General features: G+C 43.3%; 2 protein-coding genes across 3 annotated transcripts; one reads left to right on the forward strand and one right to left on the reverse strand.

The window, feature by feature from the left end:
- Positions 1–316: 316 nt before the first annotated feature.
- kdr (kinase insert domain receptor (a type III receptor tyrosine kinase)) lies at positions 317–20,194 on the reverse strand. 2 transcript variants are annotated; one of them, XM_084010926.1, is made up of 31 exons: positions 19,917–20,194; positions 19,081–19,174; positions 18,772–18,974; positions 18,075–18,196; positions 17,433–17,601; positions 16,269–16,408; positions 15,131–15,296; positions 14,184–14,298; positions 13,364–13,530; positions 13,120–13,276; positions 11,623–11,743; positions 11,433–11,544; positions 11,151–11,341; positions 10,388–10,556; positions 10,159–10,305; positions 9,937–10,068; positions 7,424–7,530; positions 6,921–7,056; positions 5,980–6,084; positions 5,746–5,859; positions 5,526–5,614; positions 4,794–4,956; positions 4,620–4,711; positions 4,394–4,516; positions 3,572–3,683; positions 3,392–3,491; positions 3,200–3,305; positions 2,532–2,677; positions 2,225–2,309; positions 980–1,059; positions 317–881 (listed from the first exon to the last, which is right to left on the reverse strand). In XM_084010926.1, the coding sequence occupies exons 1-31, from the start codon at positions 19,978–19,980 to the stop codon at positions 665–667; spliced, it is 4,044 nt and encodes a 1,347-aa protein (XP_083867052.1). In that variant the 5' UTR covers positions 19,981–20,194; the 3' UTR covers positions 317–664. The 2 variants fall into 2 exon arrangements, with proteins under 2 accessions (XP_083867052.1, XP_083867053.1); XM_084010927.1 differs by having other exon boundaries at positions 17,433–17,598; positions 19,917–20,193.
- Positions 20,195–24,091: 3,897 nt separating this feature from the next.
- On the forward strand, positions 24,092–27,428 carry srd5a3 (steroid 5 alpha-reductase 3). The gene is made up of 5 exons (XM_084011970.1): positions 24,092–24,342; positions 25,222–25,373; positions 25,453–25,638; positions 25,724–25,849; positions 26,387–27,428. The coding sequence occupies exons 1-5, from the start codon at positions 24,131–24,133 to the stop codon at positions 26,644–26,646; spliced, it is 936 nt and encodes a 311-aa protein (XP_083868096.1). The 5' UTR covers positions 24,092–24,130; the 3' UTR covers positions 26,647–27,428.
- The last annotated feature ends 139 nt before the right edge of the window (positions 27,429–27,567 follow it).

Here is a 27,567-nt window from a genome sequence, read left to right on the forward strand (position 1 = left end):
ATCGCACGTGGATCCAGAATAATATGTGGATCCACTTTAATTTCCTCCTCCTTGGCTCTCAAACCTGCTTTTTAAATGTTCCCTTCACTTTGTTTGTTGTCACGCCAGCCCACACTGACCTTGGCCGGGCTATAACGGGCACCGAGACCTGAACCCAGCTGAGAAAATAGCCAAGGTTGGACGAGCATTGTTCCTATAGGACGCACACACAATGACCAAGGTTTTTCTTTGCGTTGGACAGGAAGTGAGAGGTGTACGGCACAAAGACACGGGACGAATTATCGCGTTCAGGGTGAAAGAGTGAACAAAAGCCGTCTTAATCTGTGAGTATTTTTATTTTATAAAACTAGTTACATTTATTGCAGGTTTAGCGATACACTAAGTCATACATGCATAAGAGAACTGTACAAATGTGACTCTACAGAAACATCGTTGGCATCGATGCTAGAGAAACTGCCTCATAAACAGACGTTTAAAGTCGAAAAAAAAGAAAACATTTGCTGATTCAATTATGGAAAAAAAAAAATCCAGATGTCATTTCCTGCAGCAGAGGAAGTGAGTGGATTGCGCCTCAGGACGTGGGCGTGTCCTTGTACTCGCCGAGTAAACATGAAAGCATTCCTCCGGCTACACTTACACACTTATCAAACGACCTTCATGCCGCTCAGACGGGTGGCGTGCTGTAGCGGATCTCCACGTTGAACTTGTCCGGCGTCCTGAGCAGCAGAGGCTTCTTCAGCATGTTGTGCTTCATGATGACCTCCTCGTTGGCGTAGATCGGGGCGTCCGCGTCGTCCGAGTGGTACCCCGACTGGTATCCGCTCGTCTGGTTGGACGACTCCGAGGCCAGAGACTCTTTGCTCTTGCAGCGCAGCAGCTGGCTGCAGAGAGAGAGACAGAAAACAGGAAGGGGAAACGTATTTAGATTTTACGGCTACGACGGATCGGGAACTGTGTGGTCTCGGCTGTAGCCCCTCACCTGAAGTTAGACGTGTTTTGTTGATTCAGACCCTTCACCTCCTCCGGTGAGAAGCCCATACCGCTGTCTGTGTGACCCTCCTGTAGGAGCACAGTTCAACTGAAATCACTCTCATATTCTTTAGTTGACCTTTAAAAGGCTTTTACACGCTTGGGGCATGATTAATACACAACACGAAAATCCTAAATAATTCATATTTTGCATCAAAACTATTCACACCGGCAACGAATCAAAATGTTCGCATACAGAGAGGCTAAGTCGTGCCCCTTCCGGTGAACCCCGATGGGAGCTTATTTCAGAAAACATATATTCGTACATAATCAAAATATTTTTTTTATCCTGTTTGAATTTTACCATAAATTATACATATTACGTTTGTCAATTTAAAGATAATCTTTTGGTGTCAATATTGGAGCATTTTGTCGTAGAACTGACGTGACGGTGAAAATACATGATTAGAATGATGACACAGCTAAAAGTGAGGTTCGGTACCAGGATGTCGCGTTACTCACGCTAACAACAGGTCTCTCTCTGTGTGTTCGGTACCAGGATGTAGCGTTACTCACGCTAACAACAGGTCTCTCTGTCTGTGTTCGGTACCAGGATGTAGCGTTACTCACGCTAACAACAGGTCTCTCTGTCTGTGTTCGGTACCAGGATGTAGCGTTACTCACGCTAACAACAGGTCTCTCTGTGTGTGTTCGGTACCAGGATGTAGCGTTACTCATGCTAACAACAGGTCTCTCTCTGTGTGTTCGGTACCAGGATGTAGCGTTACTCAAGCTAACAAGAGGTCTCTCTCTGTGTGTTCGGTACCAGGATGTAGCGTTTCTCTTCCCGGGTGTTAAAAAGTCGCTGGATAAAAACACATCAGCTGAGATACCGTTACATTAGTGACGGAACGTAGTTAGCTAGCTCTGGGTGCCGCTCCTCCGCTTATGTTCGTCAGATCCACCTGTCGCTCTTTTGCAGTCCAAATATGGTCACTTCCTTCAATGGTTGCAAAAAAAACCCAAGATGGTGACGGCCAAAATGCCAAACTCGAAGCTTCAAAACCGTAGTCCACGAACTGGTGGGTGTTGCTTACTTTGTAGTGGTGTTGCATTGAACTGTGTTATATATTGAATGCATTTCTAATATTTCATGTAAATGTAGAGGAAGATCTCAGAACAAAGAGCACCGCTCATTCTCAGTCGTTACTCAGTTTCGTTTTGTGACTGTACGTTGATTGGCGGAGAAGCTCACCATGATGCTGCTGCGCGCCACGGGGATGTCCTCGAACGTCTTCACGCTGAGGGGACGGCTGCACCGCTCGCTCTGTTGGGACAGTCTGCACACAGGACACAGCTGATTGGACATGACTCATGACGACATTCGAACTTTGAAAGCTGTTTCAAACCAAGTCAGGATTATCGTCCGATAAAATGAAAATTTACACAAACTTTTGTTGGTTCTTATGAATGTTTAGTGGACACATTTATGCATATTCCCATTTTTGAGTAGCACTGGTGAGAAACAGTTTTTAGAAGGACAGTGACATCATCGTGCTGACCCGAGGGACGGCGGTTTGTCGTAGTGGAGCTGAGCCTCCAGGATTTCCCCACTTCGGGGCGTGCTGTAGGGGCTTCTGGGGCAAGGGGTCACCGGAGATCCTTTGGCCTCGCCGCCTGCCGTCAGAGGGATGTAGTCCTTCCCATCCTGGAGACCAAGAGAGCTCTCATAATGTCGCCTCAAATACACACCGACTCATTTAATTCACACAAACGAGTAGAAATATGAACTCACATTAAAATGAGTGGTAGTACATGTGTTCCAGTCATTGCTTTTCCTGATGCTCTAATCAGTTTCCTTCTATTGCAACTAGTTTGCTTGATTTTTTTTCTACTTTCAACTTCAGCTAATAACTTCCTAAATTTCCCAGAATGACTTGGCACTGCTTAAAGATTGTGTGTGTGTGTGTGTGTGTGTGTGTGTGTGTGTGTGTGTGTGTGTGTGTGTGTGTGTGTGTGTGGTTTGGGTGTACAGGGAACAACCATAACAATAGCACAGTAAAAGTTAGTGCTAAGGACGCACCTTTAATCAAAAGTTGCATTATCGACTATTCCCCTTCCTCATTGCTTCATTTTGTAATCTGTTTTAGAGCGGAGGTGTGATTACTTGGCGTAGCATCACTGGCTTTATTTATGGACCCAGTAGGGATTTTATTGGACCCAGACAGACCTGTTGAGCGCTGGCCAGCAGCAGGTTGCCCAGATGTTCCACCAGCTCTGCGAACGTCGGCCTGTCTGTGGGACGATCCAGCCAGCAGTCCAACATGGTCTGGTATCTGTGAGCACAAACAGACCGGGTCACGGTGAGACATCGGAGCGAGTTACATCCGGCTGCGTGTCGCCGCGTCCCATCTCCACTCACATCTCGTTGGTGGCGTAGTCCGGCGGTCTCATCCTGGTGCCTTCTTTCAGCCTCCGGCAGAATAACTCGTCGATGCAAACACCCGGATAGGGAGAGGCCCCTATAGGACAGATAGGACAGAGGAGATGTTGCAGGTGTACAGTGGTACATTTTGTGTGTACTGGTGATTATTAGACTTACCCAGAGAAAAGATCTCCCAGAGAAGAACCCCAAAGGACCAAACATCACTTTGTGTGGTATAAACCCGATCGAAGATGGTCTCGGGAGCCATCCACTTCAGAGGGAGGCGGGCCTGCAGCAGGACCAACATGGAAGCTTCATATTCATGATCACAGGAACTTTACCCAGAGAGACTAGAAACCACTTGAGGAACTCTTTGCATCTCAACCACAGGGACCAGTTAAAAAGGACTGCAGGAGGATTGATGTTTTGTTTTTAATGTTAATGTACTGAGGTGTCTCAGAACAGAGGCTAGTATTGAAAAAGCTTTTTATAACATAGACTGTCGTAGTCTGCTTTTGAAAGCACAGTCTTAACTAAAAAGGAGTTCAGATTTATCTGTCTGCTTGTATTAACGAATGAAAAAAGTAATACAGAGAAATGAGGATGCGATGCATCGACATTCATCGGGAATCGCTGTGCATTGGAATGATTGAAGTGTAAAATCCAATCGAATCGTGAGGGTTGACACCTCTAGAAGACATAAAAAGTATTCTTAAAGTCACGAGAAAAAAAGCGATGCGATGGTGTGAATTAGAGAAATGATTGATTGTTTCACGCTAAAGCATGAAGAAATAACCAACAATCATTTACCAGATGATTTACTGTGGAGCCTCTTCGCTTCATTTTCCCGCAGCTGTAAATACTATGCAGCAGAAAATGTCTTTGTTCACCCTTTGACCACCAGCAGCCAACGTCAGCGGAATAATTTGCCTTATTTAATATTAACAGGAATCTCTTGGTGGAATAGCGGGACTACATGTACGTTTGGGGGGGACTCACATCTCCCTTGCGGACGTAGTCGGGGTCTTTGTAGACGTCTCTAGCGAGGCCGAAGTCACAGATCTTCACCACATTGTTCTCTGAAAGCAGGATGTTTCTGGCTGCCAGATCTCTGTGGATACACTACACAGCAAACAGACACAGAGGCATTTACGTTCACACGCTAACACGGATTATTATTTCCACTTCTAGACACGTGGACACACAGAATGGACTGTAGCTTCACCTTGCGTGAGGACAGAAACTCCATGCCTTTGGCCACCTGGAAGCTGTAGCATATCAGGTCCTCCATGGTCAGGTGGTCCTCGTCTGAGCTCTCTGTGAGGCATTTTAAATCACAACCGTGAACAACATTACCAAGCAATGCACTGGTGCAGAGAACATGAGTGGTCTCGCCCACCTTCCCGAGTGTCTTCGCTGCCGCCTGAAGCCCCGTCTCCAGCTCTGGAACAGATGGCCGTCCCCGTGCAGATGTCCAGCTGGGCGATCTTCCCCAGGCCCAGATCCCCGTCGGTCACATCCTCCTCTGAAGACGCCCACTTCTGGCTGTCCACGCGCTTCCTCTGTATGACCCCGACGAAAACAAGGGAGTTGGAATCATAATCATGTTATATTCAGGCTGCAGGCTTTATTTGCTCTGATCACACGTCCATGTTTTGGTGTTTTCACACCAAATGCCAAACCAATGCAAAGACGTAAATTGATCCATCTATTCTAATACCTGAATGGTGCAACGAGAATGCAGTGAACATGAAAAATGTGGTTAATTTGCGTAAGTTGGAATATTTCAATTATTAGGATCATTTTCAATCAGACTTCTTTTTGCAACTAGAGGAGTCTCCCCCTGATGGCCATAAAGGAGAATGCAAGTTTAAGGCACTTAAGCGTTCGGCTTCACCTTTCAGAGCCGGAGGTTGCCACCTGGGACAAACCGATAGCAGTTGTTTGTTTGGCACCCTGAGCTCTGTGATACCTCATTATATTGTTACTAAAGAAGATCTGGCTTACAGAAATGTAATCGAGGACGTTGGACTGTCTGATAAATTCAAATTGGCCCAACAGCCGGCTTCCACGGCTCACTAAACGTGTGTGTTGTGGACGCTGGTGTGCTCAGTACACAGGTAACGTTTACCTTGTAGGGGCTATACTCTCCGCGCTTGCTCTTCAGGTAGCTGGAAAGGTTTCCATGTTTACAGTACTCAACAATAACCATCAGTGGCCCTGCAGAGAGAGAGAGGTATGATGATATTACACTACAGGACCACAGAGCACATCTAGAGGCTGATTTACTGATATTGTCTGAGGCATGTAGACACAGATAAGTATACATAGATCTGAGTGTGCTCGCCCACCTCCAGGCTTCGTACAGGCTCCCAGCAGGTTGACGACGTTCAGATAATGTCCAATGTGTATGAGAATCTTCAGCTCTGACATCAGGGCGCGGTACTCACTCGACGTGGCGCCCTCTGTAACACATGTGGTCCTCTTTAAACAAAGCAACCTCAGTCCTCTTAAAGGGAACTAACAGAAAAGGGACTCGGCTCTACTTACGTTCACTTTGTCGGTCTGTTTGAGAGAGGACTCACCTTTAAGCATCTTGACTGCAACGGTGGTGCACGTGGTGGCTTTCTCGATGCCGAAGGCGGCTGCTTCGACCACCTGACCAAACGCTCCTCGTCCCAGCGGGTCGCCTGTAAAACATCATGAAGACATTAATAACACCCTTGGTGCTCATGAGCTTCTCTCACATGTAGAATCACTTCATTGATGTCATCTGGTCACAAGATATGTTCACTTATTATTTGAATAACAATTTTTTATTTAGAACGTATAGTCATTTCTTTTGGTCGTGCTGAACATTCAGTAGAAGTCGCATGTCGGAGATTGTGTCACAAATCACTTCAGTTGATGTTAGCTCATAATATACTTGAAAATATATATTTTTTAAATTTCTGACTCTGGCCTAAAATTAACTTTAACTAAAAATGTTGTCGTAGTCGTCGTCGAGCCTAATTTTTCTGGTGGGGGGGGGGGGGGGGGGGGGGGTTAATACCTCCAGATTGGAAAAATAAAGCCAACACTGAAGTGCATTAAACTGTCATTCTCTCTGCTGGCCACCAGGGGGCAACTCCTCTGATTGTATAGAAGTCCATGAGAAAATGTGCCTACTTCTCTCTTGATTTATATGTCAGTAAACATTGTACACATGAGTTTATGGTCTCAATTTCTTGTTTCAAGTCTTCTTCAATGATGTTCATTTAGTACATTATGGTCCATTTAGAGTCCAACAGACCAGAACGCAGGGGAAGCTTTAGGGGGCGGGGCTACCTGCTCATCTAGTCTGGGAGTTTTGTGTGTTTTCATCTTAGTACTTTAACTCTTTCACTTCATCAGTTGCCATGCTTAGAGCATGAACTGTGACCTATGACCTTATCGTAAGACAAGGAAATGTAGATCTTTTTCAGCACAATGCATTGTGATTACTTATAAACTCTTGCAGCCGTCTGAACTGGGACAGTCTCCTCACCGAGCTTCAGCCGGTCCCGAGGGAACTCCCATTTGTTGGCGTCGTACGTGAGCCGCTCACACTGCTCGTCCATGGGCATGTCCTCCGAGTCCAGGATCATGGACAGGTAGCCTGTCTTCAGGTCCCCGCCACTCGGCTGAAACAGTGTGACAGAGAGAGAGAACGTGTCCCCTATTTCAATAGGAACAGATTGTGTGCAGCATTTTTTCCCAGTGGCTCTCCAGTAAGAGGGGCCCAATCAGTGCTGAGGGTCTACGTGACTTATGGGAGCAGAGAGTGGCCCTGTTGTTCCTGGATACAAAGGAGAGCAGCCACTGTGAGCCAGCACAGTCACTTCTAATCAGTCATACACCCCCACACTGTGTGTGTGTGTGTGTGTGTGTGTGTGTGTGTGTGTGTGTTTTAGCTGCATTTCTTTTATCAGTATTTGTGTGTAACTGGATGGAAAATGCAGAGGAATGGTGTTTGTAGTTTGGCAACGTGAGGACGAGGAAGTCACTTACTTTCTTTCTTCCACGGATGACGAAGACAATGAGGAGCCAGAAAAACATGGCGATGACCACCGAGCCAATGGGAACGATCAGCTCCACGTTAGTCTTCTCCTCTGCACCTAGAAGGAACACATGGTATGAGTTGTAGGAAGCTCCTGCTGTTGGATCAGGAGTAGGGAAATAAGACCAGAAAAAGACATTTTCTACCACATCTACCGGCGTCAAAACAGGCGTCTAAATAACGAGGAGTGTGCACTAGTGGCGCCGTAACGTAGGAAAAAAAGCATGGTTTCTAGCGCCGCGTGTCTTTGATCGACCCAATATGATTCAATGCAAGAATAAAAAAAAGAATAGATCGTTCAACAAATTTGACTTCAGTAAAAAACGTGATACAGTCGCAGTAGAATATAAATTCTAATAAGGTAATATAGTGACGTGACTTGGCAGCGTTGCATAAAAATTCAGACCATGCGTGTGTGTGTTTGGGTTGGAGGAAGGAGACCTCTGGAATCTGGACTGTAAACAAACCGATATTTTATCTCGTCATAACAAACGTCCAGGAGGCACGAAATGCCGCTGCCAAAGACAATGGGGAAAGTCGGAGCCACAGAGAGCAGCTTCACGCTGTAATGAGCTTCGGTGAATTTATTTATAAAGCTTGTCGCGGCTTATTAAAGAGCCGAGAGCTGACACGCTCAAATAGAATCAGACAGGTATGAAATACAATAACAAGAAGCTGCAGTGTGAGAAATGACTTAATAAAAGGTGGCGGAAAAAACAGAAAAGTGTTCAGCCTCGATTTAAAAGAAGTGTTTTCTGTGAATTTGTTCCACGCTCACACTTTGTAAATAATACAAAATAGAAAAAGAAGGAGATAAATGTGCAAATAAAAGCTGATAAAATAAGTGCATAATAAAAATAAAACAGTGTCAAGTAATCCGGGTGTAGTCGTTATTGCACAATAGGACAATGCAGACATTTCATGGTGGATGACGGATCTGTGATTTGCTCTTTTTGCTGCAGGAAGGGTGGTCTGGTTTCTCTTTAAATTGCTCTGTAAAACTCCCCCACATGCAGAGAGGTTCTCGTTAGCGGGTCGTTGTTGGTGCCCGAGCCAGGGGCTTCTCTAACTGGGTCTCCGTTCTGCTGGCGGGGACCAGGTCACGTACTCCGGTTCTCGTCGGCTCGTTTGTTTGTTTGTTTGTTTGTCTCTTGTGTTGGGGACGGAGAAAGGGTGGACCTGGTTCTGGGGCAGGGCTGGCCTCTCCCTTTGTCCTGCTCCCTCCTCATTGTTTTGGATTTAGAGACTCCCAGGAGGATGTGTGCTAACTGGGCCAACTTCCTGTCATGCGGAAGCAAAGTTATTCTTATTCTACATCTTTGATATCAAAAAAGTTGCATGTGTGAAACGGTGAAGCCTTGAGGACGGATATAAATACACCATCTTTGTGACTATTGTGGGTATTGTCAGGGAGTTAAGGCCAAAGTATCTTACATGGACTATGAATAATCTTCAGCCATGGATGGATTATCAAACGGGTCTACAGAGCACAGGATCCGAAAGGGTACGGGAGCACAGAGACACAAAAAGACTACTAAGACACACAAAATGACTACAAAGATACAGAAAATAACTACAAAGAGACACAAAACTATTGCAAACACGCACAAACGGATCAGGAAGAAACACAAAACAACCCCGAAGAGATGCAGAACCACTACCAAGAGACACAAAACAACCACGAAGAGAAACATAACAACCACGAAGAGACAGAAAAGAAAAACACAAAGAGACACAAAACCACTACCAAGACTACACAAAACAACCATAAAAAGACACAAAACCACTACAAAGAAACAAAACAGCCACCAAGAGACACAAAACAACCACGAAGAGACACAAAGCAACCACGAAGAGACACAAAACCACTACCAAGAGACACAAAGCAACCACAAAGAGACACAAAACCACTACCAAGAGACACAAAGCAACCACGAAGAGACACAAAACCACTACCAAGAGACACAAAGCAACCACGAAGAGACACAAAGCCACTACCAGGAGACACAAAGCAACCACGAAGAGACACAAAACCACTACCAAGAGACACAAAGCAACCACGAAGAGACACAAAACCACTACCAAGAGACACAAAGCAACCACGAAGAGACACAAAACCACTACCAGGAGACACAAAGCAACCACGAAGAGACACAAAACCACTACCAGGAGACACAAAGCAACCACGAAGAGACACAAAACCACTACCAGGAGACACAAAGCAACCACGAAGAGACACAAAACCACTACCAGCAGACACAAAGCAACCACGAAGAGACACAATACCACTATGAAGAGACACAAAATATCCACGAAGAGACACAAAACCTCTACAAAGAGACCCAAAACATTCACCAAGAGACACAAAACAACCCTACAAAACAACCAGGAAGAGACACAACATCAGGAAATACTTTTTCCCCACTCTCCCCTGTAGTATTTCAGGTTCCGGGGGAAGACTGACCTTCGGTAGTCAGGTAGGCTTGGGAGGAGTCACATCCGCGGCTGTTACAGGCGGTGCAGGTGTACAGACCGCCGTCGTCCTTCTTCACACGCTGGATGGTCAGGATGTGGTTGTCGGGACCCAGAATCACGCCTGTAAGCAAGCCATACTGTTTTCTTTAAACAGCTGTGACGAGTCACAAAGCGGGTCAGAGCTAATTTAAAAACCTGTGCACCACCTCACCTGGACCCTCCTCCACGGTCTGGTTGTTTTTGGTCCACACCACCTTTGGGGACGGCGTCCCGGCAGCGAGACAGGTGAGAATGATCGTCGCGCTCACGTTAACTTTGTAATCCGTTAGATTGTTCAGGATCCTCGCAGGCTCGAGACCTTAAAATCAGAATCGGATATCTTTTTTTTGAAGATATTCTTTCAAAGTTGAAAGGACGTGTATTCACTGTGCATTCATTACCTTTGAGAGAGAGACGGTGCAGCAGACAGGTTTTTTCCCGAGTCTTGATGTGGTCCACCTGGCAGGCATATAGACCCTCGTCCCGGGGGGACGCGTTGGGCAGCGACAGCTCCAGGGTCACGTTGGTGCCCTGCAGGCTGGACAGGGTCACAAGGGACGGGGGTCTCCGCTGCAGAGGCGGGGTACGGTATATATTACTGTATTATGACTATTGCTGTATTAAAGCCAGAAAAATGTCCCCCCAAAGAAATATATAATATATAATATTTCTTGGTATTCTACGCAAAATGTTGAGTAACCAGAGACATTTTATTAAATTATTTTGATTTTGTTTCTGCCGAGTTTGAATGATGTTACAACTGGCGAAGTAAAAGGAATGAGGTTTGAGGAGCTCATAAATGTTTCTTTTCACATCTTACTCATGAATTAAGGCTTTGTATGTAAATTGATTTATCCTTTATTTATGCAGGGAGACCTTATGGTTCATGATCATCTTATTCAAGATTTAATTGTTCACTTAAAGAAAGTTTTGTTTCTTAACTAAATGTTCAGTTATTTCAGATTGTTTTGCTGACATTTTAGTTTTAAGCATATTTTGATGATTATCTGGATAATATCGTGAATCGCAATTATTTCAACCACGATAATAGTGACATAATATTTTAACATCGTCCCATTCCTGCTCATAATGTGTATTTTAATAGATTTTTGTATTAAAAATGACAATAAGAATAAAGTAGCGTGAAATACTCGAGTGAAGTACCTCCAAGTCGCTCCTGACGGCGTTCCCCAGCAGGCGACAGGGCTGCACTGACGATGCCGCCTGCTGCGATTCGTTGGTCACACGGAACCAGGTCAGGTTGCCGTAAATCAGCTTGTCCGCCTTGCACTGCAGGACCACATGGTCCTCCTCCAAGGGCTCGTCGGAGGGGGACACGCTCACCTCCAGGCCGCCTGCAGACCGACACCAAGGTGTGATGAAAGAAATGAAATGTGGTTGACGGCAACAACAATTAAAAAAAACCACCAAAGCACCGCTGCTCACGTGTGACGTAGAAGAAGACGATGCGTGAATCCTCTCCCACTTTGTTGGCCGCCGTGCACCTGTAGAGGGCGTGGGCCTCGGCCTTCTGGATCTTCAAGGAGCTCGCGATTTTCTACAGGAAAGTGTTGTGATTAACTGCACACTAAATATAGTGCACGTGTGCACCATTTAACGGGGAGGAGGCGTTTACCTTCTGGCCATGCTCGGCGTCCGTCATGACCCGCTCTACCGGGTGGTGACCCGTGTTGTTGCTGATGTCCCGCCAGCCGCTACAGCCAGCGAGCTGCGCCTCGGACTTCACGTGCCCTGACCTGTTGGACAAACAGAAACCAGGTGACACCGATGTTTCTCGTAGTTAGTTTCCTGTCATTGCTGTGTCGGGCAACTTATTTTTAATCAAACTGTCACGGGGGAGAACTGGGAACGTGACGAGGGGGAAGAAAGTGTGCGAGAAGAGACGCAGCTTTGGCAGGAAGAAGAAGCCCGACGGGAACAACAGGAAACAGGAAGCGCTCTGATGTGTAGACCGGAGATAAGGGGTCCATGCTGATGGTCTTTCCCCGCCCCCCTAACACTCATTAAATCACGGCACACCTGAGGAGGCCGCCGCGTAACCGCCAAGAAGATACACGGTCGACCTGTTCTCCATGCTCCCGGGCATCCGACACCGACGCTCATGTAGTGTGTTTGTATGACGGCGTATTAGGGCCACTGTAGGAGGAAAAAACAAACAAAAATGGAGCCGAGAGAGGGGGGCAATATTCAGAGAAAAAAAGGTTGCAAATTTGCGAGTTTATAAAGTGGCGAACTTGCTAGCTAACTTCCCATCTTATGTGTGTTTATTGATCGGGGGCGGTTGGGCTAAGATGCTAGCAGTAGCTTTCATAGATGCCCTAAATGGAAATAGGGCATCTATGACATGTAAATGATGCTTGCCGTTGCCAAGACAACAAGTGAAAGCTACCGCTAGCATCTAAGCCCAACCGACCCCGATCAATAAACACCCATAAGATGACAATTTGGCCTCATATAAATAAAACCAACAATAACCATTAACTGCCATCACCCTAAGGACCTTAACGAGACATTGACACACGTTGTGATGTATTAATTAGAAAAATAAATGCGTACATTCATGGGAAGTTAGCTAGCATAGATGCTGGTTGTTTGTCTGAAAATTTGCAACTTTTTTTTGTCTGAAAATTGCCCCCCCCCCCTCTGGTCTCTGTCCTAAAGTGGCCCTGATACGCCGTTGTACGTTTGTACGTGATGGGACAATGTAATATTTTATCGAGGATCAGGAACACACAATTTGTGGTGAATTTTCATTATCGGAATAATCATTTATATCGTCACGAGTGACTTGGAAAATAGCAGTCGAGTTTGCCGTCATGGCAGAGACGTGAAAATGTGCTGCCTCGTGTTGCCATTTAAAAAAAAAATCTATTTCTTGTTTATTTACCCACAATCAGTACACACATCACCCGTCTATGAATAATTAATGTCCCTTCTAAAAAAAGACATTGTGAAGAGCATGAATCACATCCGCTGATCTGCATCGGGTCAGAGTTCACTCTCATTGTCTCTGCTCGTTGTTTTTGTCAACATCACGAACACAGCGATCGCAGGGATCCTTCTAACACACACACACACACTCACACACACACACTGAAGAGAGCTGGCTTACAGGAAGGCCTCTGGACAGTCCTCTTTAGACATCCACTGCCACTGAATGTGTGCCGGGGTGGGGAATCCCTGGGCGGTGCACCTCAGAGTGGGGCTGCTGCCGTGCGGGTACACGTCGGTGTCCACCGCCACCTCCTTCTCAATGATGTGAGGACGCACTGTAGAAGAAGACACCAAGAGTTATCGCCTTGACCTCCCAGAAGACTTTTGTGTCTTATAAAGCTAGACAAGAGGGAAAAACATGCCGTTGACCAGCAGTTGGAAGGAGCTCCTCTGTTCCTCCCCGGTGATCTTGTTGGTCAGGACCAAAGTGTAATTCCCTGCATCCATTTCTGCGACTCCACGGAAGGTGAGGGCGTCGCTCCTCTGTTTGATCCTGTAGTCCTCCTTCAGCTGGAGGCCGTGCTTTAACCTGAGGCGGACGGAGACATGAATTACATGAATGAAAGTCAGGCTGCTTCCACAATAAACCACCAGCCATCAGGACCCTTTGAAAGCTGAAGACCACTTGAAAATGCAGGTCCTGGTCCACTTCTGAGTGGACTCCGGTGCGGTTTGTTTGTGGTGTGAAAGCAAACGAACCAACAACAGGATTTTATGATAGCACATATGTGATATCAGCATGTTTAAAAAAAAGCTAAACTACTAATAAATCCATCTGCTAACGGTGAAATCTGTTCATTATAAATCTGTATTTGAGGCCACATATAAGCATACCAGCGCTGGTTATTTTCTCCGATTTGTAGTCTAAAGCTTTTCTAACTGTTGCGTTTCTAAATGCATATAATCATGCATTAATCAAAGAACATAATAAACACATCAGTCAACAATCCTGGTCCTGATGATGCAGGATGACAAACCACCAAAGCGAGTCACCTCTCAGTCTGCATCACTTCCTGTTTACTCCTCCAGATGGTTTGTAAAAAAAGTCGGTGCAGGAAGCGGAGGGGAACTACAATGTGATGTCTGAGGTGTGACATTGCTACTAGTTTTAACTCACTGCAACAATCTAAAATAATAAAAGGTATAAAATATGTGAGTTTAACATTTTGGGGATGAACTTACCATTTAAAGGCGGGGTCTGGGTAGGCCGAGTACTTAATGGGGATAGATGTTTGATCCCCCACGTTTACCTCCCGAACCTTCATCCACGGTTCTTTCAAGTCAATGTAAGGCTTTTCTGGAAAAGCGACAACAAAAAAAAATACAATCTTCAATATTTGAAGATTCAAAAATGAAGCTTTGGTGAGCTTGCATAAAAGAAACAGACGTGAGACATCGAACACATAATTCAAAGTGCTGATTGTAATCCGGCTAATCAACTTAAATTATTCTTTAAATGTGTATTCACAGAGAATTTATGATTTTTTCCTTTTCAAACTTCTGTATTTGGAATCTCAAAGAATGTTGATGTTTTTTCCCATAAATTAAGACTTAAATCTCAGAGAATATCATAGGTTGTTTTCTCCCCCTTAAATGTATTTTGGGGGGGGGGGGGGGGATATTACTCCCCTCTCACTGTTATGTACATTTATTTATTTATTTATTTTGGCCCTAAAACGCCGTCATAGATAAAGGATTAATGCCAACATCAAAAAGGACGAGGGTTAAAACCAAAATGGTGAAATTTTTGTTGATGTTATATTTTTCTCTGAAAACATATTTCTTCATTGTTCTTCAAACAATAAAAAATAAACTAAAAAATCGCTTTGGAAAAAGTAAGGGAAAAAACAAAAAACGTGTTACAGGGTTACAGGGAGGTGTCTGTGTTCACAGTAATTTCTGGAAAAACAGCAAGCGATGTGATTACAGCATACAAATCCACCTAGTTAATATATGAATCACATGTTCAACAATATCTAAATATACAACATAACTGCTGAGATATATGGATACTAAAAGAACAGCCATCAGCTGCCATGAGAGAGGAAACCACAACCATCTCATTAATGTAAAACAGCATAAAAGGACTGCGATAAAAATGATTTCAGACAACATCTTGTTTTTCGTACCGAACACTTTGAGATGCGCCGAGGCACTCTTCTCCATGTGGCCACTAGAGGCAGTGCAGGTGTACTCCCCGGTGTGTTCCACTGTCACGTTCTCCACAATGACGGTGTTGGACAGCTCCAGGGTGTTCCACAGCTTCTTCTTGTGGGGCGTCCCATGGGTCGCGATCTGACACCAAAACCACAAAATAACATTTAGACAATTTACAATGATGATGCGTTCGGTTGTGTGTGTGTGTATCCATCCGTCTGTCCACGGCTAATCTTGTATACTACTGGACCCATCACCCTGATATTTGTTTTTGCTGATGTTTGACTTTATGCTCAAGGATCTCTCATGGTTTCGGTGATTTGCAATTTTTTGAAAAACATAGTTTACACCATCATTGGCTGCTGATTCCTCACTGTCTTAATCAGCTGGTGGCGGTCGCAAGTGATCAACAATTGCCTCAACAGGTGTTTCTGGCTATCGGCCAGGTTCAAAGCAAGCCTCGCAATTTTACCTTTGTAGTTGCTCAAAAACTGAACTCCAAAAAAATTATGTTCCCATACAACTAAATTGCACTCTTTTTCCGAACTCCAACCAAATGGTCACAATTTCTAACAATACAAAACTAAACAAACCCCCCCCCCACTAAACTACTTGATTATGTTGAGTTATAAAATATCACGGTTTGGCTTGAAATGATCGAAATGTATCAAAACAAAAATGCAACTTTTGTGACTCGTCAAGACAAAAAAATATGTCAAAATGTCTATAATGTGCAGTTTAAATCAAGATATGTTATGATCTGTTAAAATTAAGCAAAATGAATAAATCTCTGTTTTTGTTATTGTGGCCAGCTTGACCGTAAGGTAGCCGCGAGGGACAACTGAGTCAAAGCTCTTTGTTTGGAAGAGGAGAGGAAGACACACTTGTTGGCGATCTGCACTTCTATGGTTTTTTTCTCAAGTGGCCGGGCAGAACATCAAAAACAACATCTGGTCACCTTTGACCTTTGACCTGGCGTGCAGATAAACCGAAGGGATTCCTGAATGCAGGAAGTGAGGAATATGTGCAAGGACGACAGGAAGCGAGATAGGACACTCAGTGAAGGCGGCCGTCACATGAGGCAGAGCGGGCAAAGCGGCGGGCACTGACCAGAGGCAGACCGGAGTGGGTCCAGTTGAACTCGATGCCCACGTTGAGCTCGGTCTTGGCGGTGCAGCTCAGCACCAGCCGCTCCCCCACAGACAGCCTCAGCTGCGTGGGGGTCACGGCGAGTTCGTGGATCTTGTATCCTGCAGGAAAAGGGAGGCAAGACATGGCATTCAGTTGACGGCACATTGTTCTCCAGAGACGACTGACTCTCTCTCTCGACTCTGCCTCGCTCGCCCAGTCTCATCGCAGATTGCGAAACAGTCAGGAAGAGCAAAAAACCCGGGACATGAACTGCCCATTTTCTTTTTCCTGTCGCTCAGCATGAAAATGGCAATGGAAAGTTAATTAGGATTTTTTTGGGTGGACTCAGGAGTTAATCGCATCAGTGTGACTATACGGTCCGAGCTTGTGAAGCAGGATTAAATATTGAGAAATACTCAGCTTTTGTTGGCTAAACCTAACTTTACTTATTTAGCTTTTGTTGCCTAAACCTAACTTTACTTATTTAGCTTTTGTTGTCTAAGCCTAACTTTACTTATTTAGCTTTTGTTGTCTAAACCTAACTTTACTTATTTAGCTTTTGTTGCCTAAACCTAACTTTACTTATTTAGCTTTTGTTGCCTAAACCTAACTTTACTTATTTAGCTTTTGTTGTCTAAACCTAACTTTACTTATTTAGCTTTTGTTGCCTACACCTAACTTTACTTATTTAGCTTTTGTTGCCTTAGCCTAACTTTACTTATTTAGCTTTTGTTGTCTAAACCTAACTTTACTTATTTAGCTTTTGTTGCATACACCTAACTTTACTTATTTAGCTTTTGTTGCCTTAGCCTAACTTTACTTATTTAGCTTTTGTTGCATACACCTAACTTTACTTATTTAGCTTTTGTTGCCTTAGCCTAACTTTACATAGTCAGCTTTTGTTGCCTAAGCCTAACTTTACGTAGTTAGCTTTTGTAGCCTACACCTAACTAACATCATGCTGAACCAAACTTACAAAGGGAGAAATTCATGTTTATGTACATGAATCAAGATATTTAAATTTCACGATTTCACAAACTGCTGTGAGACTGTGTTGAACTCCACCAAGTCCTTCTTTCAATTACACATCACTTCTACAATTTAGCATTCCACAGCTCAAACTTTGCCGTGTGAAGATCTTACCGACAACGGCGACGATGTAGAGGGGGGACTTGAACGTCTCGTTTCCGATGCAGGTCTGGCAGAACACGACGCCGGCGTAGCTGATCAGGTGACTCGGGACTGCAAACCCGGTCCTGGCATCCCACACAGAGTCCTTCCCGTCGGGATGAAGCTCCTTATTTGGATACTTCTGACAGAAACAGGAATTCACTGATTTGGAAGACAGAAGTTTTCCCCTCCAAAGAAACCGAAAACAGCATTTTTTACACATAAGCGCCCTTATCTGGCTTCGTAAATAAGGTTATTACTAGAAACGAGAAGTGAAACATTCGTGATCCCGTCTGAATTCTGCAAAAACTTGAGTATTGTTGGAATATCGATTTGGAGAACATTTCACATTTAGATGCTGGTAACGGTTTTAACTTAACGTTTAGAGCTTCTAACTCGTCTGGACGGTTGTAAACGGGTCTATCAGTTGCATTTTAGCACCTTTGTAGCTTGACTTAAACATTTGATTTAAACCTGTTTGGTGTGTTTTTTGTTTTTTATCTGTAACCCTTTAAAATGAGATGTGATATTAGTTTATATCTGCCGCTCTGCCGTTCATATTCCAGCTTGAGCAGAACTTCAGATTTCCCCTGAGAAGAGAAACGGCTTCCTTACAGTGTGCAGCGTGACGTTGAGGTCCTCCACCGAGCCTCGGCACGGTATCACCACTCGCTCCCCCTCGCGGATGAACACCACCTCGTACTCCTTCTCCGACGGCACGAAGGGCACCTTGTAATCTAAAATCACACACACACACACACACACACACACACACACACACACACACACACACACGTCAGGAAGTAACGTGATTACTGTAAGATTTCTAAACACACTCTACTGAAGTTTTTATACTATTTACGATGTAAATATACAACTTTTTACAGTGTTTTGAAGTTTAAATATTGCCAGTGATGCTATTTGTAGTAAAAGTACTCAGAACAGCAGGATTTGCCAGACATTCGTGAATTATAGAGGTGGCAAGTAATGAAGGGGCAATATGGGGTTAATATCTTGCCCAAGGACACTTCGGCATGCAGACTGGAGGTTGACACCCCTGTCAACTGTCTCTTTTCCTAAACCTGTGTTTAGTGTTTCGTTTTTTTGACCTTACTTCCTGTGAAGATGGAAGTTTATTTTGAAAAGACTATGGATGTCTGCGTTGACGCGTGCAGAAGTGATGCTAGAGCGCCAGAAGCCCCATTTTACGCTTCCTTTTCATTATGGAATTATCCTCTCTGTCCCTATTCACCATAAAGTCCACCATGCCAGGGCGGCCATCGCCCCAAAATGTATTTAAAACGTGTCATACCATGGACGAACACATAAGTGGCCGCCGAGGTCTTGCCGTCCTCGACCTTCAGGTCCCTGTAGGAGCACTGGTACAGTCCGGTCTCGTTGACGGTGGCGTTGGAGATTCGCAGCGTGGTGCAGAAGAGTCCCGACCCGCTGCAGTCGCTGGTGGAGAAGCGGGTGCTGGTGGGGGGGGTGGTCCACCTCAGGTACTGGCGCCCTCTGCCAGGAGGCAAGACACAGAGAGAGAGAGAGAGAGAGGCTTTGTGTGTCTGTACGTGGGGGGCCAACGGCCGTGGATATCGAACTCGGCATATTCAATCCCTACCTGCATGTCAGCTCCAGGTCGTCAGATCGGTTCATCCTGTGAACGCCGTAGATGTTCAGCGTCGGCGGATCCGGCATGAACCGCAGTTCCATGGCTGGAGGTAAATCGGCAAAAACACACAGAAATGATCGCTACTCAGAGGGGTCAAAGGTCGCAACGCGTCTCTGTGTAATGTATTATTATTGTTGTTTCCAATCACACGCGCAGTATGGGCCTTAAATAAAATACATTTTGAATAGAAATTATATTCGGTCAAACACAGAAGGAAGGAGCTTAAAGTACAACACAGAAGAAGGGGGGGTAGTTTTTCTGGTTTCTGCCATTTTTTTCCATTTGCTGCAGCAAATGGCGGAGCTGTGTCAAAACAGGAAGCAGGGGAAGATGGGCCGGGTCAGGCTGAATAGCGTGGCCTAGGTGGGGTTCCTGTTTCTGAGGATACAGGCTGAACCACCGCCTCCCTGTGAGGCCCTAAAGCTCGCATTGTGTTGTTTGGAAGGGAAAAAAGTAGGTGTTGCATTAATTCGCCTTAATTTAACTTCATGACCTCTAAATTAATGTTTTATATAACTCTAGCAATTACATACTGGGAGTGAAACAAATTAAATTCTTTGTCAAATAGACTCACATTTCCTTCATTTTCTCAACAAATCCCAGCAGAAATTTGCTGACACTTTTTCCTACTTAAATGTATTTATGGTAGAAGACAGATTTCCTTCTATTACAAAACTCCTTTGAATAACGTTAGTTAAATAATGTTTATAATTCCGTTAAATATGTTTTCAATTAAATAACTTTGTGAAGGTGGAATATTTGAGTATTTTAATCCGTGATCTTACCAGCGAGGCAGGTGATTTTCAGAATAATGCCCAACAGTGGGACGATGGAGACTCTCTGAGCCATCTTCTGACAGAAGACATGGACAGAAAGTCCTCATGTATATCCAACAGTGATGATGGTGATGATGATGAAGATGATGAAAGCTCCACAGCAGTAACGAGGCTCACTTATCCATTTGTGATGGTTTGTATTCCACTCCGGAGAAAGTTTGCAGCGCCTCAAAGTCATGAAAACAAGCAGCAGCAGAGTTCAGGAGAGCTGAAGCTGCTGAGGATGAAGCTGCTGCTGCTGGACAGCAGGGGGAGGAGCTTAACTCTCACTGTCTGTCGGTCTGTCCGTCTCAATCTGTCTTTCTGTGTCTGTCTCCCAGTCTCTCTTTCTCTCTCTGTCTGTTGCTCTCCCCTCTCTCTCCCCCCTCTTTCTGTTTCTCTCTCCCCTCTATCTATCGCTCTCTCTATACCTTTCTCTCTCGTTCTGTCTGTCCGTCTGTCTATATTTTTTTATTTTTTCCTTTTTAACACAAACGTGATATTTTTTCTTAGATTTATAATCAACTCACTTGTTGGTGTTTCCTCGTCTCATTGTTGAGTCCTGATGGGTGTAACATTTTAGTCTTTTAGCTCTGCTGCTTTTGGTCTCCACCACCTCTCCTATATATATATATATATATATATATATATATATATATATATATATATATATATATATACATATATATATACATATATATTGGTGACAATGATGTGATGTAACAGGCTTGAAGCTTTCTCGATGAGGAGTTTTGGGTCCCTTTGGTGTTAGTTAGTCAAACAAATCCCTCCTATATACTTTACTATTCAATGATTATATACATGTATAAATGTTATCACCAAAAAATGACACCAAATAATATGAAATACAAACAACAGGCGTCTGTATTATTAAATAAAAAGGAAAGAAATCGATAGAAACGTATCAAATAGACTCAAACGTAGATGAATGATGAAGGTCTCTCTCTCATCACCAAAGAAAATAAAATGCATTTTTAGATTTCACACATCTGGATCTATTTCTAGAAGAAACTGTGAAGGCCACGGATATGCAGGTGGGTTAGTGTGAAAACCACGTAAACCCTACGAGGACTCGCACTTCCTGTTGCAGCGCCGCATATAGAGCAGAGGTGCCAATTAGGAGTTCAGCTGATTCTCACCGTGTTCTCAAGTCTCGATTAGACGAGTCGTTTAATCATTAATCTGGTAAACGGAGGCTCACATGGAGATTTATGGGACTCAAACATTTATTTAGTTCCATTTAGCGTACAGAGCTCAAGATTTTCCAAATTGTGTGATTTCATACAGATTTGTAAATTTTTTAGGTTTTCTAGTTTCCATAAATTGTAAATGTAATATTCTACAGCTTAATTAAATGAATACAATTAAATATGATAGAGACATGCCAGGAAGCAGCTTTCCACCTGACGAGGGGGGTGTAGGTGGTTCGATGCTGACATGGGTTCAGGAGGGCGGAGCAGGGACACATTATGTTATTATGAGACTCTCTGCCCACTAAACCTCTGGCCCTCCTCCGATGCGACGCTTCCTGCAGGGAACGCCGCTCCAACTGCACCTGGGAACGTTGGAAACGCAACATTTTCCAAGTTTTTCTCTCTCTCTGCTCTTTGTTCTCAACGTGAGGGATGGAGTTCAAAGACAAAGAGGTTTTTCAAATGCAAAGGAAGGAAAGAGTATAAACTTTATATGTATGGTTTATTTTGGTCTTTATGTCAGTGATATCTGCAGTTTACTTTTAATATGTTTTTATCATTTCTCATCACCAGAGGGATTTTACAAAGGTCAGCGTCCCACAATTCAGCAGTGAAAGAAAGCATGGAACACAAAGCATGGGGGGGGGGGTATCTGCTCTGCATTGTTGCTATTGGTGCAGAAAATAGGGCACACTACTATATGAAGCATACGCATGCAGCATTTACATAACTCATGCAGAAACCCAAACAGATATCAGACATGAGTGGAACTTTATTGACACAGAACAACAACACATGAAAAACATTCTGCTGTGATGCAAACGCACAAACATTCCAAGATGACATTATTACAGAAAAAAGAAACCTGTCTGGACACTAAAACAAAACTTATTTTTAAAGAAATCAGACAATGTGTTGCAGAAATAGACATCCGGCCCGAGTTTTTGAGGGTCGTTTAGGGTCTGTTTAAAAAAAAAATCAGGGCCGAGTTATAAGCGAGCTACTAAGCGGCTGATTGGGACGCTCCCCAATAATGTGTGGAGATTTTAAGGCTATGAATCTGAATTAATTTAGGTATTGCCATTTCCCAACTGGCCATCCCCAAATGCACCAGAATACAGGAAATCACATCTACTAAATTCTGAATTTTCTGGGGGGATGACCCCCAGACGCCCCTCCCCCATTTGCACCCACAGAGCACAAATAGGGTGTGTGTGTGTGTGTGGGGGGGGGGATCTTTATGCATTTGTGCCCAGGCGGACAGTATAAAACTCAAGTTTCCACTGACGGCTGGTGATTTGTTTTGGAGACTTTTTAACCATAACGTCATGTGACATGGTGAGGTTTATAAAAACAAATTAAATGGCACCAACAACCATAATGAAGAGAAACGTATGTTATGAATCAGACTAATTTCCTTTTCCTGTAACCATCTCACACACACACACACACAGCTGGTTTACAGACCTTGCATTTACTTTGACCATCACTCATTCACAAACATCTTCACACACTTTAAACATTTTAAAATGATATCCGGGTCTACACTCGGAGAAAAAAAAACAGCTTTAAGTCTCAAATCTGTTCTGGGGGCCTAACGGAGCTCCAGTTCTTGGCACCGTAAAGAAAAAAGCAAAAGAGGACACCAATGACAGGAGGGAAGGGAGGGGGAAGCAGGAAACCGTCCATGCTTCCTCAGACAGGATGCTGCGCTCCTCTAAGAGGCATCCTGGAATCCAGGGCCTCAAAGGCAAACACTTGTCATAACGGTGAAAACCCCCGATGCTTGAAGGGAAGCACCGAGGCCGTGAGGTTGGCCGACAACGCGAGAGCTGCTTCGAACGATTGCTTAAAACACCAACGTACACACATGCATCCTCTTCCTCCTCATCCTCCTCCTCATCTCAGAGGGAAATGTCGCTGCCATTGTAGTAGTTAATAAGATGCATCACAGACTTTACATGCTAACCCTCTTTTCCAAACATGTAAAAGGTCAGATCTTCATGTGTCAAAGTGTTTCCTGTGATATATATATATAAAAAATAAAATAATAATCCTCACACGGGCTTCTGGCTCTCGTTATGTGGGGAGATTCAGGTGCTGCCCCCTGCTGGATCATTTAACCACACTGCTGCTGCACACAATTACCTGGCAAATAATAAACTTGATTGAGCTGAACACGAATTTCATCCATAACTTTAATAATATCAGCAATTTATCCTGGTATGATTAAACCATTGAATATTTTATGTTCATGTGCTCATATGTGATATTCATAGGTTGTCATCAAAAACAAACTCCAATTACTAAGAAGATATAATCTCTTTTATTTGCGACTTGTATAGATTTTATGTATTTTGTTTGACATACTATACCATTACTTTTTTTTTGGACATGCTATAAGATTACTTTCTCTCTTGTTTTTCAACATACTATATTATTACTTTTTTTATTACTTCTTTATTTATTATTCTTTTTTAAATATTTTGTAAATATCATATTCAAATACTAAAAGGCAATGCATTGTTATCATATACAAGTCCATAACAATACATATCCATGTTTACTTCGTCTGGTAATTGTTTTGCTTGATTTATTTACTTTTCTCCTTTTGATTTTCAGTAATACGGAAGGGGATTAGGGCCAAATGTTGAAAAACAAATACTTGATTTCTCAGTTTAAAAAAATGTTTCCAGTTGCGGCCCTAATACTCTTCCGTACAGTATAAATTATATTGTTAATTGTTTATTTTGGTATTGTGTTCTAACGTAATTTTCACCATTCTTAATACAATTCTATCTCGCATGTTTGTATATTAATTCTTGTTTTGTACATTTTCCTCTTACTAAATAAATAATGATACAAAACCCAAATGTTTTAATCATCCGGAACTATCGTTTTCCGTCGGACTCTTTACGGCGTCGCACACAACATCGTCCCCACCGCCACAACAACCCGCGAAGCTGTAAAATGTCAACTGTCAACTTTCCGGATGTTCTATGGTGTTTTCTGGCCTCCTGTTTCTTCGTAGCTTTCTGTGCGCACAAAATCTCCTCGCAGCGACCGAGGAAACACGAAACGCGGCGTCTTTACGTTTTATTTCAGGATCTCATCCGCTACGGGAAAACCAAACAAGTCCTGAAACGAGACGAGAGGCTGCGCGCGTTTGACGTCCCGAAAAGGTAACTTGTCATTTAGGAAAACAGCTGCGACTAACGTGGAACAATGTGACGTAATGCGCGTCATATGTTGAATATATTACATGTGAAGTTTTAGGCGTTTTATTTAATGCTAACGTGTCGATGCTTTTTCATTGTAACGTTTCTGCCCGGTCACTTTATGGAGGTACACCCAACTAGTTCTGGGTCCCATTTCCTTCTATTTTTGATTGGATTTAATTAATAGTATAATAAATAATTAATTTGATAAAATGCTTATTTGCTATTACAAATGCAAATAATAGAAACAATCAACAGGTTTAGAATATTACACAAACCTGGTTGATGAAACACCCTCAAGTCAAATTAATTGCTTTTTTCTAATGTCTGTGTTTGTTTATTCATTTTAGGATTTTAAAATTATTATAGATAATAAAACAATTAAATTTATTTGGAATATTTTGTTTCTCTCGTTGCATTATTTATTTAATTTTCAATTAATTTTAATTTTCTAATATTAATCTTGTATTTTTAAATGTATTTACAATTATTTTTGTGGTTATCAGCTCTGTGCTGAGGTGTTATCTACATTTTCTTTTTGATAAAGTTAAAGTTACGTGTAAAAATAAATAACTATAATATGCCCAAAGTCAAATTAATTGCTTTTTGTTTAATGTCTAATGGATTTTTTCAATTATTATCAATAATAATCATCTTCAATTTATTCAGAATATTTTTTTCTCTCATTGCATCATGTATTTCATTTTAATCTTGTATTTTTTAATATTTAGAATTATGTTGTGGTTATCAGCTCTGTGCCTGAGGTGTTATGTACATTTTCTTTCTGATAAAGTTAAGTGAAATTTAAATAAATATTAATAAGACCCTATGTTTCTCCTTCAGGTGGTTCTGGCACTTCTATGCCATCTCTGTTGTCTGGAACGGTTTTCTGCTGGTTTTCTACCTGAACTTCATATTTCAGCGTCAGTCGTTCCCGTCGTGGCTGACGGGACTATTAGACCTTTTCACAGGTGCACCAGGTGCTGACACTCAAGGTAGGGTCTCATGTTAAAGCTCCTGTTTGATTCATACTGGTGGTACTGGTTCTCATACTGGTATCCATACTGTGTGCAGTCCCACAGCTGTCCACTCTGCTGGTGCAGCTGCTGCTCTGCGTCCACTCCCTCCGCCGGCTGCTTGAGTGCCTGTTCGTCAGCGTTTTCTCAGACGGAGTCCTGCACCTGGTGCAGTACTTGTTCGGCGTGTGCTATTACATCATACTGGGCTTCACGGTGCTCCACTCGGATCGTCTGGGAAGAGGTTCGGCTGAAACCAGTCCTCCCTACGCTTTGCTCTTGTAGCGGTTATGCTCTGCGGTGCTAACGTTGGTGCTGTTTCTGTTTAGGGACCGGGACCCTCCTCTCCCAGCTGGACTGGTTTCACGTGGCTGGATCAGCACTTTTCATCTGGGCCTCACTGCTGCAGCATCAGTCCATAGTCCTGCTGGCCCGGCTTCGCACCGGGAAGTCAGGTAAGCTTGAGCAGCTGTCTTTTATTCAAAACCAGTGTTGCAGGCTGTTCTGGGCCTTTTTACCTTTAAGGTTTTGGATCTGATATCAGTGTTTAATTAATCAGATTAATTACAGAATTGTTATCTATTATTAAGATAAGAAGTTCTACACCAACCATTTGGTAAACATTTTTCAAAATGACCAGAATCCGCTTTATTATGAAGTTGAACAAATGAACAAACAAAATAATTCCTGGATGTTTTATGAAGTTAAAATAAATAAAACAAAGGACCAGAGAGTAGTGACCATGGCAGAGACAAAGAAGCGCATTTTAAAATTACATATTTTTATCGTCAGATCTGCTTAAAAAATGACTGATAACCATAAAAACGCTGACTAATGCAGATAATCGATCAACCCTTATAGACAACATAAGCATTCCTTTGATGGTCGTTTTGATCTCCAACAACTCATGACATACATGCAAACATGTTGACTGGTGCTGCATAATAATAACCAGTATAAACCAGTGGATGTTTCGTCTGCGTGTCTTCCAGGTGTCGTGGAGACGCTCGCCCACCGGGTGCCAGAGGGCGGCGGCTTCCAGCTGGTGTCCTGCCCTCATTACTTCGCCGAGCTGCTGATCTACGTCTCGTTCAGTTTGCTTTTCGGAGGATCGTCTCTCACCTGGTGGCTCGTCGTCCTCTACGTGCTCTTCAACCAGGCGCTGGCGGCGCAGCTCTGTCACGACCTCTACAACAGCAAGTACGAGTCGTACCCGAGGAGTCGGAGAGCGTTCATACCTTTCGTGCTGTGAGGAGCTGTCGTCTTCTGCCTTCCTTTTTACGGGAACCGAGAAGTTTGAGAGAAACACCGGAGACGATTGAAGGTGTGGGAGTAAAAACTCAAGTCAAGCTTTATTTTTACAGCACATTTAAAAACGACCACAGTCTGCTGAAGGGCTGAACAAGTATCAGATAAGATGCAGATAAATACAAAGCAAACACCAATAAGAACAGAGGAGCAGGTAGAGAGAACGTAACAGGAGTGAAAGTCAGACTGAAAACAATCAGATGCTAGTGAGATTTACATGTTTCTGTGATCTCAGCAGAGCTGCTAGACGAGGTGGAGTCCAGTCCGTTTAAAACCTTCAACCCTGAAATGGACGGGTATCTGGCCATCTGGAGAATAAAATATATACATTGAGGCGCACGAGATACAATTTGTTCACACATTTTAGGTAGTTTGTGGCCGCGGAGGAGCGTGAGGAGCGTGAGAGTTGTAAACATTCAAAAGCTGACACAGTGCCCTCGATCCGCCGGACTTGCCGACTGGGACTTCAATAATGACAAATTTTCTCTGTAACATACAAACTTATCTTGTTATAACACACAAGTTAGACACGTCTTAAAAATGAGGTGGTTTTCTGAGACCAGATTGTTTTCTATAACAAAAACGTTTTGTTAAAATAGGTGGGCAGGATGCAATAATGAGGGAAATGTAAGTTTATTGTGAAATACAAGTTATTTTGTTAAGTTGTCTATTGATGCATAATGATATGGAACTTCAACAGGAGATCAGGTGTAATTTAATAAAGATTAGAACTGATTATACAACTGGAATCCGTTTCATTTTTTATACATTTTTACTTTGTGTTACTTTTAATTGTGAAATGTTTTCAACATTTGCTGTCTTGCCTGTTTGACCGTTTTAATATATGACATTTTCCTGTGAAACC

Source organism: Eutrigla gurnardus, assembly GCF_963514095.1.
Source record: "Eutrigla gurnardus genome assembly, chromosome: 6".
Taxonomy (NCBI): domain Eukaryota; kingdom Metazoa; phylum Chordata; class Actinopteri; order Perciformes; family Triglidae; genus Eutrigla; species Eutrigla gurnardus.